The sequence below is a fragment of the Emydura macquarii genome, unplaced genomic scaffold (assembly GCF_026122565.2).
Source record: "Emydura macquarii macquarii isolate MOO-44397 ecotype Brisbane River unplaced genomic scaffold, CSIRO-AGI_Emac_v2 contig_2897, whole genome shotgun sequence".
Taxonomy (NCBI): Eukaryota; Metazoa; Chordata; order Testudines; family Chelidae; genus Emydura; species Emydura macquarii.
In genome coordinates, this window is record NW_027133034.1 from 29,718,562 (window position 1) to 29,739,225 (window position 20,664).

At 40.7% G+C, this 20,664-nt stretch overlaps 1 protein-coding gene across 5 annotated transcripts in view; it reads right to left on the reverse strand.

Annotated features, from left to right (window-relative positions):
• The window catches only part of FER (FER tyrosine kinase), a 316,011-nt gene that overhangs the window by 31,804 nt on the left and 263,543 nt on the right, over positions 1–20,664 (reverse strand). The window contains exon 19 of one of the 5 annotated variants that reach the window (XM_067569172.1): positions 4,493–5,043. The exons of the other annotated variants lie outside the window; for them this stretch is intronic. Within the exon in view, the coding sequence (XP_067425273.1) occupies positions 4,962–5,043 (82 nt within the window). The 3' untranslated portion in view covers positions 4,493–4,961. Of the gene's footprint in view, positions 1–4,492; positions 5,044–20,664 lie in introns of those variants that run through there. 5 annotated transcript variants of the gene reach the window in all.

Here is a 20,664-nt window from a genome sequence, read left to right on the forward strand (position 1 = left end):
AGAATTTTTGAAAAAATTCTAATGGTGACTGTTCTGATTATCCTTATGGATGTCTAATCCTTCTGTTAAAAGTACTACAATTCTTGCTCTCAGTCTTGTGTCAATGAAATAAAAGCAAATAGTTTGAGAGCATCCACTCTTTTGGGTGGTTATCCAGAGTCCCTTAGTTTGGGAAATAGAACGAAAGTCTTCCTAGAACAGGATTCTTGGAAGATTCAGTATGTCATACTTCTGGACAGGCAAGAGAGAGTGCAAAACAGCTTCCATACCTACTTCCAACCCCAGCTGAAACCCAGAAGTACAGAGATGATGAAAATGAAATATAATTTTTAATAAGTATTCTAAACTTTTCTGTACTTCAAGCAAGTTTGGAACAGTTCAAGTTTTGGACATACGTTCAGGTTAGTTCTTATTTTTTCTGAACAAAAACACACAAAGAAGTATTATGTTGCTATCGTTATGCTGCATTCCACAGAAATAAATTACATAGCCAACACACATCCTATTTAACCCTGGAAGATTATGAACATAATAATTCTTCCCAGTTGATATTTTTGGAGGTGATCTTCTCAGAGATACTTTGGCCAGATTGAGTGAAGAAGGCTGATGCTAGACCAATGGATTCATGGGACATTGCAATGTAACACAAAGCTAATTTAGGTGAGTCTCCATGCAAGTAGACTGGGTACATCCCGCTGGGTTATATATTGGCAGGGATTCTTAAGTGGTCTTTAAACTAGATAGGAAGGGGATCTCTATGTTCTCTATATAGGAAGGGACAACCTGTCAGGTTTCCAATGAATCATGTCTTAATTTTTAGACGGGAGTCAAACAAACAAACAAACAAAAAACAAGCAAACAAACTAAAAGCTTGAGGACTCAAGATGGACAATAACGATGGCAAATTATATCCATACATCATTTTGGAAGTAGAGTTTTTGCTTAATTAAAAACATCCAGCATATGAAGCATTTCTAGTATGAATAGAAAGAAAGACAATGGAGACGTTCTACAGAAGGTGACTAAAAAGAGGTATTAATATACTGAAGGGTTTAGGAACACATGCAAGGAATATTACAGTTACTATGTAGTGACCAAGGCACGGAGCATATACAGCGAAAGCAAGATGATATAAAAGAAGACACTGCATGATGGATAGTTTAATATAGTGGCAGAACTTTAACTTTGTGGAAGGTGGCTCAGAACTAAAATATTCATGCTGAGATGTAGGAAGAATAGAAAATTAGGAAGAGGTAGAAAGGTGACACTTAAAAATAATCTTGGATCATGTACTGAAGAGTTTGAAGCTACAAGAGTACTCCTGAGGACATCAAAGAATTTCCTGAGTTGCATATGGTAGAGGACAGTTTCCTGATCCAAGAAGAGAAGACTTTAAAAGGAAGGGAAATCATTCTAAATCTACCTGTATTCCTACCACTAGAGAGGTACTGATTAAGAATATGAGGATAACAGGGAGAGTTGAGGCTAATGACCATGGAGTCGTCAGACACATCAGTGAATGGGTGCTAGATTTCAAGACAGTCTATGTAAAATATGGTACAAAAAAGGAAGCTTTTAAATTTTTTGAGTGTAGCAGACTGCAATATCCTGAAAAGTCATTATAATTAAGGTGCAACAGACTACAAATGCAGTGAAAAAGAAGAATGCAAGAAACAAGACGTGACCAATCTGGCCTTATAAAGGACTGTTTAATGATGAGAGGGGAAAAAGTACCCGTGCTGAAAACAGAGAAACAATTCAGGTCGGTTAAAGCTTGCAGCAAAAAGATAAGGGACAGTGAAGAAGCAGGATGAACTAATGGCTAGCCAAAGGGATTATATAGAATAAGAAGAACTTTTATAAATATCTCAGGGGAATAAAATGCTAGAGAGAAAGGAAGACAATTAATAAACAAAGAGACAAAATCAACAACGATTCTAAAATAACTGATTTAGTAATTTGCTCTTTTAGTGAGTTATTAATAAGAAATATAAAGTAAAGGATTATGGAGGACTGGAAGGTAATATAGGCCAGATCAACATAGCAGTCAATGAAAACTAGGTAAGGGGCTAAAATAGAACTTCACTAATTCATACCTTCTTAATCAATACATCAGATAATTTATAAACAAAACCTGATAATCTCTCCCTACTTTTAAGCAAAGAATTATCAGAGTGCTTGAGTGAGGATTTGCACATGAAGACTTCATAATATATTAGTAATATTTTGTAGTTTATTTTGTAAAAGTCACAAAATATTACCAATGAAAGCTAAACTGCAGTGAAGATGATTAATAATTCACCGATTTCCTTGAAAAACTAAATAAAATCTGATATTAGCTAATCTCACTAGTCAAGGTATTTCTTGTGTTAAGTACTATATAGGGAACTATAAAGAGATACCACAGAGAGTGTAATTACTATATCTATTTACTATTGATCAAATTGGCAAGATTTTCTGTACCATCACAGTGCACATATAAAAAAATTAGACAAATAAGTTTTGAGATGCAGTATCTTTGATTTTTGTTAGTTTGTTAGTTTATTTACTTGCTAATCCACAATGGGTTTCCTGGTCATTAATGGGAATTAGCAAAAATCTATTGTCATTGGAAAAAATGGAGATGCAGAATGTTTTATATTGATAAAACATAGTCCTAGCAGATGGAAGAGGGAGGCTAGAAGATACTGGCAGTTTGTGAGAGGCTTGGCCTAGGAGGCTATGGATGGTCTGACAATTGAGGGTAGGGATCAACTGGGACATTTCTTATTGATATAACAAATCTACAAGAGATTTTAGAAGCAGGTAGGGGTCACATGCAGAGTGTGAATATGGGATGATTTTGAAGCTAGGAAGGGTTGAGAGGTGCACATTCCTGACCATCTGGGCCCTCCATTTATAAATCAATGGCATTCCAATCTGTATTTCCCTGCCTACTACAATCCCACACAACCTCCACACACCCGTCTATCACAAGGCCCTCTTTCCCTTGAAAACTCCAGAACTTTATACATAATATAATTATGAATTGCCTCTGTTGCCTGCCTTTCTGTTGAATCATGCGCTCACTGGTACGTAACTAAATCTTGATTGCCTGGGGTTTAGAATGCCCCTGACTCCTCTGAGGACACACAATTAATTAGGGGTGCAAGAAACTTCCCTGAGCTCAGCTATATAAGGATGCGAACCACACCACTACCATGAAATTGGAACAAATCCTTGATTTAGATGGCCAGGGCACTGAGATACTTCCCCACAAATGGTATTTCCAGTAACCAAGCACATGTAGCTACCCTACAGATAAACAGGATAATAATTTTTACTGCAGGCAAAGATAATACAGTAAATGTCTAAACTTTAATAAAATAACACCTCATAAAATCTTTCTAGAAAAACTAATTTAAAAAAGCTTAGATCTGGGTATTGGGTTTGAAAAGAGGCTTAAGGCTCCTAAAAAAAGGCAATGATAAATGGCAATGTACTGTATTGGAGGGAGGTGTCCAGAAGTTGCCTCTTTTAGGCCCATTTTCATTTAGCAGCTTTATTAATGATCCAGAGGAAGAGGTAAATAGCACATTAATTAAATTCACAACCAATACCAAAATTAAGAGGTATTGCAACACCACTGAGGGCAAATTAATAACACCACAAAGGAATCAAAGGTGGCAGAATGCAGGCAAGAAATAACAAAATGAGATTCAACCTGAAAAACACAAGCCAGCATGTCTGTGGAAAAATCAGCCAAAATACAAGTATTCAATGGGAGGGGAATACTTGGAAAGCCATCATGCTGAAAGAAAAGGGAATTCAAAAGAAAAACAGAAATGATTAAGGAGCTAAAGGAATTGACTATGTATAAATAGGAGTAATGGGATTAAATTGAGCATAGGAAAATAAAAGCTGATTGTCTAATAGGTTGTGGAAAAGTCTCCTTAGATAAAAGACAGAAATGCTTTCTTGAGCAATCTGAAAAATAAAACTGTACAAAGAACCTGAGAATACATTGTAGGAAATAATCTTTATTTGCATGAAGATGGACAAGTTAAGATAACAGGACTTTCCTCTCCTTGATTTTATGTGAAATTTAGTAATGGTCATGTGTTTGTACTGTAGTATTGCAGTACTATTTATACACCAGAGAGCCACTAGCGAAATCAGGTATGCCCCAGGAACCATTTTCATTTTCTGAAGGGTTCATTAATTCATTTTACTCTACATAAGCAGATAAGCTTGTCAATTAGTCATATATGCATATTCTAAACAGACTGTTGCCTGTATCTCATATAAAGATCTAAAAGGATAATTACTGTTACTTAGGATAAGAATTCCTAACACTGTACAACAAAACAATCTTGATATTTACATTTATTTCAATGTACGTAGAATACATTGTACTAAATAGTTTGTCTTGACAAAAATCAAATTGCAATTTTGGTCTGTATTATTAAGTAAACTGGATTATAAATAATTGGCCCTATGATACCCTAAACAGAGAATAATAGTTTATTCACAAACCTTTGTAAGCATATTACCAGACAATTACAATTTCTGGAAAAATCTTTAAATTAAACAATGCTAAGCAGTGTAGTTTCTTGAGTAAAACCAAATAATTATAGTTGTATTCAGTATTGCTTAGATTGCTTCATTTGTGTGTAAACAGATCAAATCTTAAATGTTACCCACTGTGCAGAAGGAAGTACCCATAAAACAAGATGCCATCAAAATTGTGGATGCGGAACCCTATTATTCTCCCCCAGTCCATCCTTGCCTTTCACCAGCATTAAATTCAAATAATTTTTAAAGCAGAAATTTAGTTATATGCAAATCAGTTTTGATTACGCAAATCAACACTGTCTACTTTGCATAAGATTTCCCACATGGAGCTATCAAGTGGCAAAAAACTTGGCAGCTGTATGACCACAACTTCTGATGTTCTCTCAAACAACAGGCTATCACAAAAATCAATCTCCATAGCACAACAAGCGACTATAAGGTCCTCTTGCATAACAGCTCCACATCCTGATCCCACATCTGGGGAACGACCTCGGCATGGCAACAGAATAAGAGGGGGAAAACAGGGAGCAAAAGAAACAGGTTGTCATTAGAATGATTTTGAATATTTTTATTTTGTTAAAAAAAATGTAGGTTTTTCTTTAATGAAAGGGCCCAGTTTGAAAAGGTCGCTGCAGTCACAGAGCATGAAAGGTTCGTTAGCACTGCATTACAGTATATAATTTAATCTGTAATCTTCCCCCTCCACCACAATCACAATACAGATGAATTCCCATAAGAGAATTTAAGAACTAACTCTTCTCTCCTGTCCCTTAATGCAGCAGTTCCCAACTGTGGGGGCTGTGAACCAATTTCAGGGTCAGCACTAGATTGGCTGGGATTCAGTGCAGAAAGCCCCTGAGCCCCAGTGCCCCGCAGCTGAAACCTGGCGCTACCAGCCCTCCCACCCCACAGTTGAAGCCTGGAACAAGGAGCCCCCTGGTGCCCCACAGCTGAAGCTCACAGCCCTGAGGTGCCCTGTGACTGAAACCCAGAACTCTGAACCCCTCCAGTCCTGCAGGGCTACAGCTCAGAGCCCCCAGCCCTGCCAAGGAGAGGCCCCAAGGCCGCCCTTCTCCACTGACCCCCTCCCCAAGTTTTTATAGCATGTTGGAGGGGGCTCAGAAAGAAAAAAAATTGAGAACCCCTGTCCTAATGTAACATTTGGGAGCAATAGTTCTGCACATTTTAAGTGCAGCATGATGCCCTTTGACATTAACTACAAAATCAGTCAGTCTCACAGGGTCAGCTCTCTGCAGCTGCTGACACACTATTCATACAAAATCCTGATACACACCTTTTGATGGGCTAACTTTTACTTTCACTTCTATAGGGGGCATTAAGATGATGCACTGCAGCAATGCAGGGAGAGAATCTCTGAGGCGTGATTTCCTGCCTTCTATCCCCTTGCTCCAAGGAGGTAGTAATTTCCTACTGTTCATTCTTCCCCTTTGCCTCTTCAGACTGGTTGAGCTGTTCTGGCTTATCCATAGGGGGAAGAAGCCAATGATCCGCTCCAGTGCCCAGACTGGCTGTGTAAGAGCATAAGAGGGGTTCTTATGTCCCCTTGTATTCCTAAATCCCTGTGCAGTCAATGCTACAATAAAGCTCACAGTGGCCACAACCATTATTTTCCTAGATTTGGGTTCTACTGTACAACTTTGACCCAGGAATGTAATTTAACTATTGTTCAGTTACTGTTGCCCATAGTTCTGTGCACAGTGCACACAGTCTTTGGCTTCTCACAATAAAAAATTGACAAATTAGAACTAAAAAACAGCATTAAAGGAGATAAAAGGACTGGAGAACAACCAATAAAGAGAGATTAAGGGAAATGAATAAATACAATTTAGAAAAAAGAAAGCTAGGATATAGTAATGAAGCATAAATACTTGTGTGATAAGGAAACAAAAAGAAGGAAGGAATTATTTAAAGTGGTTAAGAATGGGATAACAATGAATACTAGCTTGAAATTAGAAAATGTTATTTCATCTTAATATTTTGCCTAAAATTTCCAATGGTAAGCTTAGCAACACTACAGAATATTACACAAAGAGAAGTCATCAACTATAAAGATTTAAGACTAAAACTAGAAGAAAAGTATAGTTTTATGGCACAGATCATAGTAAAGGGAGACAAATTAGATAATCCCGAAGGTACTAGCAACCTTGTCATTTATGATTGTTCACTATTTATCTCTGTTGTGCTTTGGAGGAAAAAGTCAAAGCCCGCTGACAATGGCATCAGACTGAGTAGGTAAAACATAATTCTAGAACTACTCCATTCAGATTATTATAGTTGGAAGGTGTGTATCCAAAATTCCATACCCAAGTACATTACATTTTAAGAATAAATATTAATGACAGGTAATGTATCTTAACTATACAGTTAAATGGCCACCGTTAGGAGACGTATTTCCCAGCAAGTTGTGCAACAAATACGTTTTATAATATTCAGTAAAAATAATTCATTTGCCAACTGAACAATGCAAGGGAAGAGCATAAAATAAGTCACTGTTAGGTTACTAAAACTGTAAGTTAAACATCGACAAAGTTTAGGAGGAAGCCAAAGTAAATTCAATCATGATAAAATTGCAAAAGATTCTGTGAAAACAAGAAAAGCAACTAAGAGGTGAGTAAAGGCTTATTTTGTACAATTTGTCCTTACCCTTATCAAGTTAACAGCAATGTAACACAGACAGGCAGGCTCATTAGGGATGAAGATCAGATGTAGTTTACTGAATATATATTTCCATTTAATAGGAAATTAAATACAAGGGGCACAAAGGGGGGTGGAATTTGGATATGAAGCTGAGTTGGATTCCAAACTAGATAAGTAAAGACCAGAAAAATCATAATCATATGACATCTGATGGGTGGTATATGAGAGATGAGTCACAGAGAGATCAAGGACCATAGGAGTTGAACTATCCTTTTACAATTAAAAGAGGTCCCTCCAGGTCAGAGTGCAGGCACATTGATGAGAAGTGAGCAAAAGTTTGCCCTGCTGATTCCTGGGTACACCTGTCTGTCAATAAATAACTTTCAAGCTGAACTCTTGGCTCCATTAAGACTGATTTGCATTGCCTCCACTTAATTGGCCAGCTGAGAATTCAGGGCACAGGGAAATCCCTCTGTTGGGATAGGACTGCCATAGCAGCTCTTACATCAACCTCTGCACAGGCCCCTGGAATGAACAAACACAAACCTCCAAATTTAAATATCTCAATTGTGTTTTCATCATAGTAACTTCCTAAAATATGAGTTAGTTTCTACATTTGAAAACTGAGAAAAGATATAGGAAGTGTTCATTTTTATCAAAAGCTTCAAGCAGAAATTTATGTCATAGCAGGAAAACAGCTTTGCCAAAATTATCATTTCCCGTTCAGTAAAGCTGCTTTCAAACAATTTATCACTTTTTAGAAGGAAATGGAGTAGAAGTCACTTAATCATAGTTTTTTCAATCAGTTTGTCTGCTGTCTGTAATTCAGTACTATAAGTCTGCCATTTATTTCCTGTACAGTGCTAAGAAGCTTTGAACACACTATACCTGTTTCTTTTCCAAAATTATATGCAAGATAGGGTGCACTGTGGTTTAACTTTTGAAGAATTTTAATGGAAGGTAGAGATTCCTTCCTTCTTGTTCCAAAATCAGATATTAGTAACAGGTGCTATAAAATTCCTATAACATAAAGTAGACCAGAGCTGTTAAAACCTTGCTATGCACTAGGTATCAGTTTAGTGGTATAAATAGGTAGTTTGTCTTTCTAACATGAAAAATGCTAAAATCCGCATGCACTCTTTTTTAATTAATTTTAAGTTTAAATATACACACACTTATTCAAAAAGCACACATGGGAAATACTGAGGTGTATATGCCACTCATTTCTTCATATTGTCCATAAGTAAGTTTCTAGATAACCTAAAAAAAGGTGTTTTCTGTATTATATCAATAGCCAGGATATATTTGGTTTATTACAGCAGTTCTCCAGCTGTGATTTGTGGAAAGTCTGAAAGTGCTTTGCTGAGCTTTAATTAGATTAACCCCCTCCCCCCACCCACCCACTCTCTCTCTCTCTCTTTCTTTCTTTGTCAGACATTTCTTTGGGGGTAAATTTGATCATGACCAGATCACGTCCAGGTCTCCCACATCCTGGTAAGTGCTCTAAACACTGTGCCAAAGGTTATAAGGAAGGTGATGATACCTCTGGTCATTTAGTGCGGGTTCAGGTATGTTCTGAGCATGCCCACTGGCTCAGGCCCTGAAAGCGAGATAAGTAGGGGAATGCCTACTTTGTGAATCCTGTTGAGGTTTAGCCATGAACAGGTATTGAGCTGTGGGGCAATGTCAGGACTTACGTGGCTTTGTACATGCCCAGCCATGATATTTAGGCACCATGGATACTTAACAGCAGAAACTCAGAGTATGTCTACACTGTATTTTAAAATCCGCAGTGGCTCTATAGAATTGGGCTTGTGCTATGGAGCTAAAAACAGAAGTGTAGAAGTTGTGGCTTGGGACTGAGCTTGGGCTCTGAAAGCCCATCCTCCTCCCCAGGCTTCAGAGCCTGAACTCCAGCCCAAGTCCGATGTCTACACTGTTGTTTTTAGTGCCATAAAGCAAGTCTTATGAGCCCAAGTATGTAGACCTGGGCTCTGAGGGCATATCTACACTGCCACGGTAACAGGCATCAATTGAGTGGCATCGATTGAGCTGGTCTGTGTAGATCCAGCGCGGCCGTGTAGACTAGGCCTGGGACTTGCTGCCACAGATTTTAAAACACAATGTAGGTGTACCCTCAGGCACTAGTGATGGTAGGTGCTTACAGAGTTAGGCAGAAGCTGAGCAGGAGTTTTGTGAAGGCAGTGGCACCCAAAGATTGGACTTAGGTGCCTAAGCCTTCCTTGTGAATCCCACTCTCAGTGCTTAATGGATAGGTGCCATTTCCTTTCGGGTCCATCTATTTATCAATAGAGTGTAGATATTTATCATAACCTTTTATTCCTTCTTTGCAATGTATTCATGTTACATAAGACATGAATTTATGTCATTAGCATGCATATGGAAATACTGATTTATTAAAGTCAATACAGATGAGGTATATGATTGACTAATGAGGCTGCAAAATTGTATATCTAGCCCAGAATTTCAGTGGAAATATTTGTAAGATGTTTCCTTTACCTTTATGATTATTTAAGCGTGAAGTCCATAGCTACAATCAATTGCTTAGTCGACGTGGAACTGCCTTTGTCTACAGAACCTTTGTGACTGACTGAAGATCAAAGCATTAGTAGAAATGGGTGGCTTTGAACTATAGATTAAAAATATACCAGAAAAAACCAGAAAAAAATACGTAGTTTACTAGCTGACATGTATTTCAAAGCCAACCAGCACACCCATTCCTCTATCTGCAGAAAGAGGCTGAAGCACTTCAATATAAAATGTCTGTTTCCTGATGAAGCACAAACATTACATTTAAAAAATTCTTAAAATGTGTTTTATTGCATTTTGATTAGGTTTTTATGAGTAAAATATATTTCTAAGTTCTAAAAGTTTTTAAGAGTTCCCTCTACCTGTCTCTTTCTGGTATTTATAAAGTGCTGTCATAGTGGAAAAGAATAACTTCATTGTAAAAACAAACAGTGTGATACAAGAGTCAATGCCAAATTATAATCAAAGTCCAGTTATCTTGCAAAATAAATGGAGGTTGGAGGTAGGGGGTCACGGTTACACATTGAGAAGTTAATTAAAAAGATGTAAGTTAAAGAAGAAGAGTAAAGAACCAAAATAAACAAAAACATTTGCAATGATGCCAGTATTATTTCACAATTGTGAGTTTAACCTAAGTCAGTCACTATCAAACTTGGAGGTTTCCAAACTGTGGTACCTGTGTGCAGAGCACTTGCTTGTGGGCCACAACAAAGCTGGTTAGTTATATGATGCTGGCTGTCCATTTCAAGCAAAAAATATCTTAAATACTTACCTAATTTTTCTTCTTCTCATATAAGCAGTTATTGTAGCTGCCACAGGGATCTTTTGGGAACATGAATGGGAGGAGTGGCGATCAACACAAGGAAGGGGCAGATGGTCCATGATGTGAACCAGTCTGTGCCATTGTGACCAGGATGAAGGGATATGATTCAGGCAATCTTGCATGGGAGAGGAGGTTGGTCCATACGTTTGGTAAATATACATATTTCAACCAACCCTGCATGAGATGTAGGTGGAGACTAGCATGCTATGTGATATCTGCATAGAAGGTCATATGACAGAGAAGACTGAGACAGACTCTTATAGATGTTTAAGAGTGAGCCTGTAAGCTTATTGATGAGGTCTCCTCATCATCGTCATCGTCCTTATTGTAGTGGAGAGGCTTGTGTGTCCCAATGTCCCTGAGAACTATGTCGTCCGGAGTCTTGTACTCCTGGTAGGATCACCCTTGGCAAATAGTGCTAAGGTGAGGTTCCAGACAAAATGCGGTCCAAACTTCTCAAGATCCCAATGGTGGAACAGTGTATTTGAGGACTTGTCAGATCTCTGTGTCTGTGAAGGCAGATGAAGGCTGCAGCAGTATAGAGATCTCCGATTGTCTTGGTCTTCCGTGCCACTGGGTCCACGACTCCTTCCTGTCCAGGTTAGTGAGGTTGCTACTTGCACATCAGTTCCCCCACATTAAAAGATTTCACATGTAGCCCTCTTACCCAGGGTGTTAACATCTCCCACTAACAAAGTCCTGTGGGGATGGATGAGTGGTGGTGGGGACAGGAGCAGTGATCTCAGAGAGTCGCTCGTCAGAAATTTGCATGCAGGTGGCAGCCCGTGTTGGTCGTCTTGTGCTTGGACTTGTGAGACAGAAGCACAATTTGGCAGCTGCAACCGCGACGGACCAATCCTTTTCAGGATCCCCTCTGCTCACCCTGAATGGGGAAGGTGCCATAAACATAGGCTGTCTGAGCTCCTCCCCCCAGCTGGATGGCCATGTCCACTGGGATCACTCTACCTATGATCCGAACATCTGTCACACGTGGAAAAAACCTGTACAGCACGAATTGGACTCCTCAGTCGTCTTAAGTCTTATCAATGGCTTTTCCCACTGAAGACATCATCCTCATCTTGAGGGATAGCTGACAACAATGACGCTGTTGTGAAATCTAGCATTGTCCCTATCAACACTATTCTTTAGACAGGCAATACTGTTGACGTTCTTTTGCTAAATCTGAAACCCAGGATCTGAACACAATGCACAGTCAACCTGTGGAACACATTGCCAGGGGATGTTGTGAAGGTCAAAAGTATAATTGGGTTCAAAAAACAATTAGATAAATTTGTGGAAGATAGGTCCATCACTGACTACTAACCAAGATGGTCAGGGATGCAACCCCATGCTCTATAAGTGTGTGCATGTCTCCGTGCACGGTTCCCGGAACTTTTTTCCCCTTAGCAGATCCCGTAGGGCTGGCTTCGGCACCCCCTGGAGTATATGAGGCGCTGCCAGCCCTATGCCCCGTCAGTCCCTTCTTTCTGTCAACTCCGGCAGCGGGGACTAGGGGGGTGGGTTGTGGAATGGACATGAGCAACACATCTCGAAGAACATCAGTTACTGGTAAGTAACCTTGTTTTCTTCTTCGAGTGCTTGCTCATGTCCATTCCACTATTGGTGACTAAAAAGCAATTCCTTCGGAGGTGGGTCGGAGTTACCGGTGAGCTGTCCTCAGCACCGCTCTGCCAAATCCCACGTCCTCTCTCGCCTGCTGGGTGATGGCATAGTGGGACGTGAAGATACGCACTGACGACCAGGTGGCAGCTTTGCAGATGTCCTGCAGGGGCACTCTCTCCAGGAAGGCTGTAGATGAGGCTTGAGTTCTGGTTGAGTGTGCTGTGATGGTTCCCGGAAGCGGCACGCTCGCCTGCTCGTAGCAGAACTTGATGCAAGACGTAATCCACGAGGAGATGCATCGGGTGGAGACAGGTGAGCCTTTCATCCCGTCAGCCACTGCAACAAAGAGCTGCGTTGATTTCTGGAATGGCTTTGTACACTCGATGTAGCAGGCCAGGGCTCATCTCACATTCAGCAAATGCCATCTCCTCTGCTCCTCCGTACCATGCAGTTTGGGAAAAAACACGGGGAGAAAAATATCTTGATTACAATGAAATTGGGAAACCACCTTGGGCAGGAAAGCTGGATGCAGCCTCAACTGAACCTTGTCCTTATAGGATATTGTATAAGGGAGCTCCTAGGTCAAGGCCCTAATCTCGGAGACCCTCCTAGCTAAGGTAATGGCCACCAGGAAGGCTACCTTCCATGAAAGCATGAGCAGAGGGCATGAAGCCATGAGTTAAAAGGGGGGCCCCGTGAGTCTCGAGAGGAAGAGGTTGAGATCCCAGGGAGGCCCCAGGTCACGGACCTGTGGATAAAGCCTCTCCACCCCCTTGAGGAACCTGACCGACATGGGGTGGGAGAACAGGGATCTCCCCTCTTCCGGCTGATGGAAGGCCAAAATGGCCACCAGGTGAACCCTCAGTGAGGCCATTGCCAGACTCTGGAGCTTTAGCTGGAGCAGGTACTCCAGGATCACCTGTATAGGCTAGAGGCTGGGTGGAATACCCCGGGACTCTGCCCAACAGGTAAACCATCTCCCCTTAGCCCGATACATGACCTATATAGAAGGCTTCCTGCTGCCAAGCAAGACTTGTTGGACCTGCACCGAGCAGGCTCTCTCTCCCTCCGTCAGCCACAGGGAAATTTGTCAATAAAGAGAGATCCTTTGTCCCAATTTAAGTAGCTATATTTTGTAAGAGGGCCTGATAATCATCAGCATGCATTTGTATACTTGGGGAAGTGTAGTTCTTCCTACTGAATAAATCCATTTTTGAGGGGTCTTTATCCCTTGCAGTTGCTTTTGGTGGCCCTTGCTGTCTGGATTGCTTGTGAACAGCAGCTACTGTCAAGCATCCTAGCACTAGGTGAGCATAAAAGTATTTGAATCTAGTTGAAGACACCTAATTTACCAGTCTGCCTTTTTGGAGGTATGAGCTATAAATATTAGGGTTTCCCAACATTTTGCTGACTTGAATAGCCCTGTATTAATCAGCATGGTCAATCTTTCTAGGCACTGGCATATTTTATCAAATAGTCTGTGTGATTTTTCCTGCACAATTTCAGCTGGGATCTCCAAGGTATCTGCCATTTGATGTAATAGTTCATGGAAAGTCTTAAAATCATCAGTCTGGGTAGAAATGGTGGGCACTACTGCCTCATCAATGAGAAGACAAGCAAATGGCTGGAATTAGCTGTTCCTCAGTCTGAATGTATTCTTCGTTACTTTCTCACTCAGTCTTATTGAGTAGTTTGAATAAGTGTCTCCTGAGTGTTCCGACAGGTTAGTGATCCCCCAGAGTCAATAATGAGTCAGTTAGGGAATAAATGAGTTTTATTATAAACACAGGAGTAATATAGATTTTTAACTAGTTATACTCATCTAAACAAACAATTAACTATAAAATATAGACTAATATAAAAGGATATCAAAACAATTAAGCACAAAACAAACTGATATAAGAAAGTATTAAACAGGCAACTAACTATAAAGACCTAAACTAATATTAAACAGACAGTGGTTCCCTGCCCGGGAATCAAACCTTGGTCTCCCAGGTAGCAGACAGGGACACTTACCACTATGCTACACAGACAATTAGTTAATTGCAGGACACAGAAAGGGGTTACACAGAGGGTTAACTGCAAAGCGCAGAGGCAGTAACTGCAAGACAGAATGCTTTTACACAAACACACAGAGATTTCACACAGACAGTTAACTGCAAGACACAAACGGGCAGTTAAACAGACAACGTAGCTGTAAAATACAGACTGATAGTTAACTCCTCACCACACAGACGTAGGAGAACACACAGGCTGATATCCACAGCATTATTTGATTCGGCCGGGAAAACACGTTTCATGCTCGGGGGGAGAGGGGGGGGACACGTGAGCAGGAGAGTCGGGGACCAGATGATCAGGCTGGTTTCGATGAGGCTCTCAGCGGGGGCTTGGGAAAGACCCCTCTTTATGGACTAAATGGGACATGAAGGGTTAATTGATTGGTCAAGGAATATGATATGGGCTTCGTGCCAGCACCAGATTGGCTGGGGGACACTTGCAGTTTTCCTGGTTGCTGGGGAGTTTTGTCTCCCATGGTCAGTTACATTCCTCATATATGACGTGGGAGCCAAAGGTACAGCCGATTCCATGGTAACGCCCTAATAAGGTCAGGTAGTGGGTTGACTGTTAGCCCGAATGGATGGGGGGGGGGGGGGGGAGGGTGAGGGGTGGCCATATGCAGGCATTTGTCCAGCAACACTGAGTAATCCTGAATGAACTTGCATAGGAGGGAGATTTAACCTTTGAAAGGGCAGTAGAGGCTGGGTTAATTGTTGGCTGCATGCCCCCTGTTGTCCACTAGACCAAGACTGAACATTAGAAGGGTAAAGATTCCCTAGATTCCCTAGACCTACGTCCAGAGTATCTAGTCCTATATTCCATGTCCAACCAATTTGAACTACAGCAAAGCATGGGGGATGGGGTATGATGATTCTGCTGTGCTTTGAAAGAGAAGATTACTTCTCCTTCAGTGGTGACGTTACTCTAACAGGGTTCTAAGTTAAACTAAAGTCTCCTCTACTGTTGGCACTGAAGAATTGCTTGTTATTGTCATGGTGTTGGTAGTTGGTACAATACATGGCACACTCATAGTAGATAGTTGAAGTGATTCCAGCTATGCAATCACCTTTAAATCCCTTGGTACCGAGAAAGACCTCAGTTTTGAGAACAGTGCTGAGAGCAATTGTGCTGTAATGTACTGGGATTATGTAACAGAATGCACACCTCACACATATTGTAATAATCTTTGAACAAGTTATGCCTTGGGAGGTATCATTTGAAAACTCATAACTTGCTAATCAGGAATATCATGGTAAAATGCATGTAGCAACATTATGTGTAAAGTTATGAACATAAGATGAAATCATGGCTGAAATGTGTTTCCAGATAAATCTGGGGAGTGGCTAAACCAGCATATCGAAGACAAAGGGTAAGCTGATACCTCAGCCAGGTATCAACAAAGCTGACGGGCCATCACCTATCATGTGGCCGTTCTTTGGCAAGAAAGGGGGGCAAAGACAAAGAGATCTGCCTCTTAGCAAAGAAACAGCAAGAGGTCTCCTTTCTCCACCAAGACTTCCCTCTCTTGGTTCTCAGCTGAAAATGCTTTTCAAAGAGGGATTGAAACTATAAAAAGGAGGGGCAAACACCCCAAGAAACCCCTCCTCTCTTTGTACCTCAGAAGACAAAAGAATCAGCCATTGGACACTGTGGGAGAGGTTGTAACCTGAAAGTTTGGTCAGTAATGCTGCTGGAAGCACGTGGTGAGAAATTTTGCTTTGAATCTAATATAGTTTGTTAAACTAGGCACTAGAAAGCGTTTTTAATCCTTATTTTCTTGTAACCATTTCTGACTTTTATGTCTTATTGCTTGTACTCACTTAAAATCTCTTTCTGTTGTTAATAAACTTGTTTTATCTCATCCAGTGTGTTTAAATTAAGGTGTCTGTGTAACTCCATTTAAGGTGGGAAACCGGTGTATTTTATTCCCTTAAAGGAATAACAGACTTAATATATTTGGACTGTCCAGGAGAGGGCTGTGCAAGACATACATTCCTCGGGGGAAATCCAGGACTGAGACTGTGTTGGGATCACCTTGCAGTATAATCAAGGCTGGTGAGAGCCAGAGTGTAACCCAAGTGTGGCGGTCAGGCTGCAGTAACATACAGACACTTAGGGTGTGACTAACATGCTGGAAGGCTGTTTGTGAGTGGCCCAGGTGGGAGCTACTACCAGCAAAATAGTGTAAGGCTCCCAAGGTTGCAGGACAGGGGTGAAACAGCCCCTCACTGGTCTGGATTGCACCCCAGTTTCCCACATCCTGGTACACTGATGATGGTACTCGAGGGGTGGTACCAAATGAAGTACTGAGCTCCACTCAAGACAGTACTGATGGTTAGTGATCAGTCTCTGTGAGGGTGTCAGAGGGACCTGATTTGACCTGTAATTCTTGAGATGATTTATGACTCTTTCTACTTAGTTCCTGAGAGAGAACCTTGATCTGTGTTTCTTGAAAGAGTTGTGTTGCTTCCTACCCTTTTCAGATAACTTGTGCAGGAGGACTTCGCTGCTCTGCCAGTCCCAAAAGATGATGCCTTCTTGAATGAATGAGCCTTAGAACTTGGGTTTGAGGTGCTGCACAGAAGAGGATTCAGATATAAAGTTTGTTCACATATCTGTCAGACATTTTTCTCTGGATCGGAGGAGGCCCTTATTGAGAGCTCCAAGAGAAAAACCTTCAGTCACGTTTCCCTTGACTTTTACTTTTTTTTGAAAAAGGATGTTCAGTTTGTCATTCTATAAATGCACCCTGAATGCCTGTCATACATCCAATCACAAAAGAGGCAAGCCTAGGGACTTTTTTCAACCATAGGGGCTAAAAAGCTTGGTACCAGGGAAGTCCATAACATTAAGAAGAGATAACTATATTATTTACACTAATGCTTATATGTGTACAAGAAAAGATTTAAATCGCACAGAGCACAAAAGAAGTGGACACAGCCAAGGTTCCGTTTCTCAGCCACGGGCAGCAAGAAGAAACTAAGTGATAGGTCGGCCCACTCTGATCTTTACACCCTTGTGTGAGAAGGTACGAGGGCACCTCTAGACACCTCAAAGGACACTGCATTCATGTGCAGCAGAAGTGGAATACACATGGACAATCAATTGAAAACCTTGTTATAGATAAGTAAATTCCACTTCTTCTACTGCTGGTCCCTATGTGTATTCCAGATGTGGGCATCTGGTAAGCAGTATTCAAATAGGAGGGGGATGTGAGAATGCAGTCAGAACAGACATCTGTAATACTTCCATCTCAAGACCTGCATCTGGATAAAGTACATCAGAAGCAGGAAGCCTGCCAAACAACCAGTGGGTTAAAGGTACTAAAGGAGCACTCAAGGAAAAAAAAAAAAGGCCATTGAGAAGTTAAATTAATTCTTTGCATCGGTCTTTATTGCAGAGGATGTGAGGGAGGTTCCCACATTTGCACCATTCTTTTTAGGGTGACAAATCTGAGGAACTGTTCCAAATTGAGGTGTCAATAAAGGGAGTTTTTGAACAAACTGATAAATTAAACAGTATTAAATCACCAGGACCAGATGGTATTCATTCAAGAGTTCTGAAGAAAATCAAATATGAAATTGCACAACTAATTGTGATATGTAACCTATCATTTAAATCCGCTTCTGTACCAGATGAGAGGAGGATAACTAATGAAACACCAATTTTTTAAAAAAGGCTTCAGAGGTGACCTTGGCAATTACAGGCAGGTAAGTCTAACTTTAGTACCAGGCAAATTGGTTGAAACTATAGTAAAGAACAGAATTATCAGATACATAGATGAACACAATTTGCTGAAGAAGAGTCAACATCTTTTGTAAAGGGAAATCATGCCTCAACAATCTATTAGAATTCTTTGAAGGGGTCAACAAACATGTGAACAAGGGTGATCCAGTGGATATAACGTACTTGGGCTTTCAGAAAGCCTTTGACAAGGTCCCTCACCAAAGGCTCTTAAGCAAAATAAGCAGTCATGGAATAAAAGGAAAGGTCCTCTCATGGATCAGTAACTTGTTAAAACAGTGAAGAAAAAAAAGGGTAGGAATAAATAGTCAATTTTCACAATGTAGAGAGGTAATTATTGGCATCTCCCAGAGATCTGTACAGGGACCAGTGCTGTTCAACATATTCATAAATAATCTGGAAAAAGGGGTAAATAGTGAGGTGGCAAAGTGAGGTGGCAAAATTTGCAGACAATACAAAATTACTCAAGATAGCTAAGTCTAAAGCAGATTGCGAAGAGTTACAAAGGGATTTCACAAAACTGGGCAACAAAATGGTAGATGAAATTCAGTATTGATAAATGTGAAGTAATGCACATTGGAAAGCAATCCGAACTATACATACAAAATGATGGGATCTAAATTAGCTATTACCACTCAAGGAAGATCTTGGAGCCTGCGACATTACTCAGGGTACAATCTGGACTGCTGAACAGCTGTATCCTCTCACTTTCCCAACCTGGGGTGCCTTTTACACTGCTTCGCTGTGAGAGCAATCACTCCTGGTCTGCTTGCACACAATCTCCAGCATGTAAATTACTCCTAGCTATACAGTATGAGTACTATTGGCCAGCCACTCTTGAATTACACTGCAGAGCAACACCAGCAACTTCCTAGTCCCAGACTGTCCTCCAGAAAGATGTGTCTTGTAATGCTCAGCCCTCTCCTGGACAATAAAAGCTCATATAAAGTCCATAATTTTATTAACAGAAAAAGATATGCACAAATCCTGTTATCTCAAATCCAACCACTTCAATCCAAGCACAATGGTTTAGATAAAACAGTAAGACAATTTTATTAATTACAGAAAGATAGATTTTGAGTGAATACAAGTAATGAGACATAAAAGTCATAACTGGTTACAAGTCAATAAAAAGTAAAAAATAACTAAAACCTAACTTAACAAGCTAAGTGAATTAAAAGCAAAAGTCTCTCTCACTACCTGCTTCAGCAATCTTACTGGCTGAATTCCTTTCAGATAGGATCCCTACCTCAGTTTAAAGTTGTTTCTTTGTTCCTCCGGCATTGTGGCTGCTGTGGGTAGAGAGAAAGGGAGGAATATCTTGGGGTGTCTGTTCTTATACCCCATTCTTATACCTTTTCCTCTTCTTTGAGAATCATCTCCAACTGAGGTTCAGGAGACAGGAAATATGTGGGAACTGGAACCGCCAGCTGTTTCTTTACCAAGATGTAAATTTCTTGTTCACACCCTTTTTCCTGCCAAAGACTGGCCACTTACCTAGGTGATGGTCTATTTGATTCTGTTAACACCTGGCTGAAACATAAGTTTGCCTTTTGTCTCTGAGAAACTGGGTTGTGGCTAGTTCCCCAGCTTTGGAATATGTCTTAGTAACATCACACAATAAAATCTTATATCTTTGCATACACTGTTGCTGCACTTATTTTACCAAGACAATAATGATCAGCAAATCATGAGTTTTCAAACGATATCTTACAAGGCACAGTTTGTACAAAATTTATCATAGTCTTTGAAAAGGGGGTGAACATGGAGTACAGACTGTCACAGAGTCATTGTAGATAGTTCTCTGAAAACATCCATGTTTTTCTAATAGTTTTTGTTCTTTGCAAGTAGAACACGAGAGCCCATCTAACGTTGAGGGAATGAAGAGTCTTGTCCTCATTGGAATCCTGACCTAATGCTGCTCTGGAGCAGTACAGATTGAATTTCCTGTTCCTTTGGGTAGCGATGGGGTCCCAAGATGCCATTCCCCACTGAATGAAGATTTTGTTCAGGACTGAAGAGTGCATCTTCCACTTCTGGTATCTGGGGAAATGTCTGTTTAGATTGTCCATAAGACGGTTTTGCACACCTGGGAGGTACATCACCAAGAGTGTGGTGTGGTTCCAGATCCACTTATGGAACTGGTGTATCACTTCTATACAGAGAGGAAGAGACTTTGCTCTTCCTTATTTGTTTATACAGAAGACGGTCATCATGTTGTCTGACATTATCTGGATGTGTCAGGACCACGCAAGTAGGATGAATGCATTGCATGCCAGTCAGACTGTCCTTAGTCCTAGGAGACTGATGTGCATCCTGGCCTCATGAAGAATTCACATTCCTTGCACAGTGTGACTGCCTACGTGGGCTTCCTGACTATAAGGGATGCATCTGTGATTATGGTTGTGTCTGGTGTGTTGTGGTTGTGTCTGTGTCTCCGCATTCATCCACCACAGAAGGGAAGCGGTGAGCTTTGCAGGGATTGTTTTCTTGGTATTCATGCTGTTTGTTTCATGAATACACAGACCGAAGCCAGGCCTGTAGGCAATATAGATGAAGCCTGGCTAACAGTGTTAGGGAAGTACACAAAGCCATGTGGCCTAGCAGTGAAAAACAGTCTTTGACTGTGGTTTGAGGTCTGCAGGTGACTTATC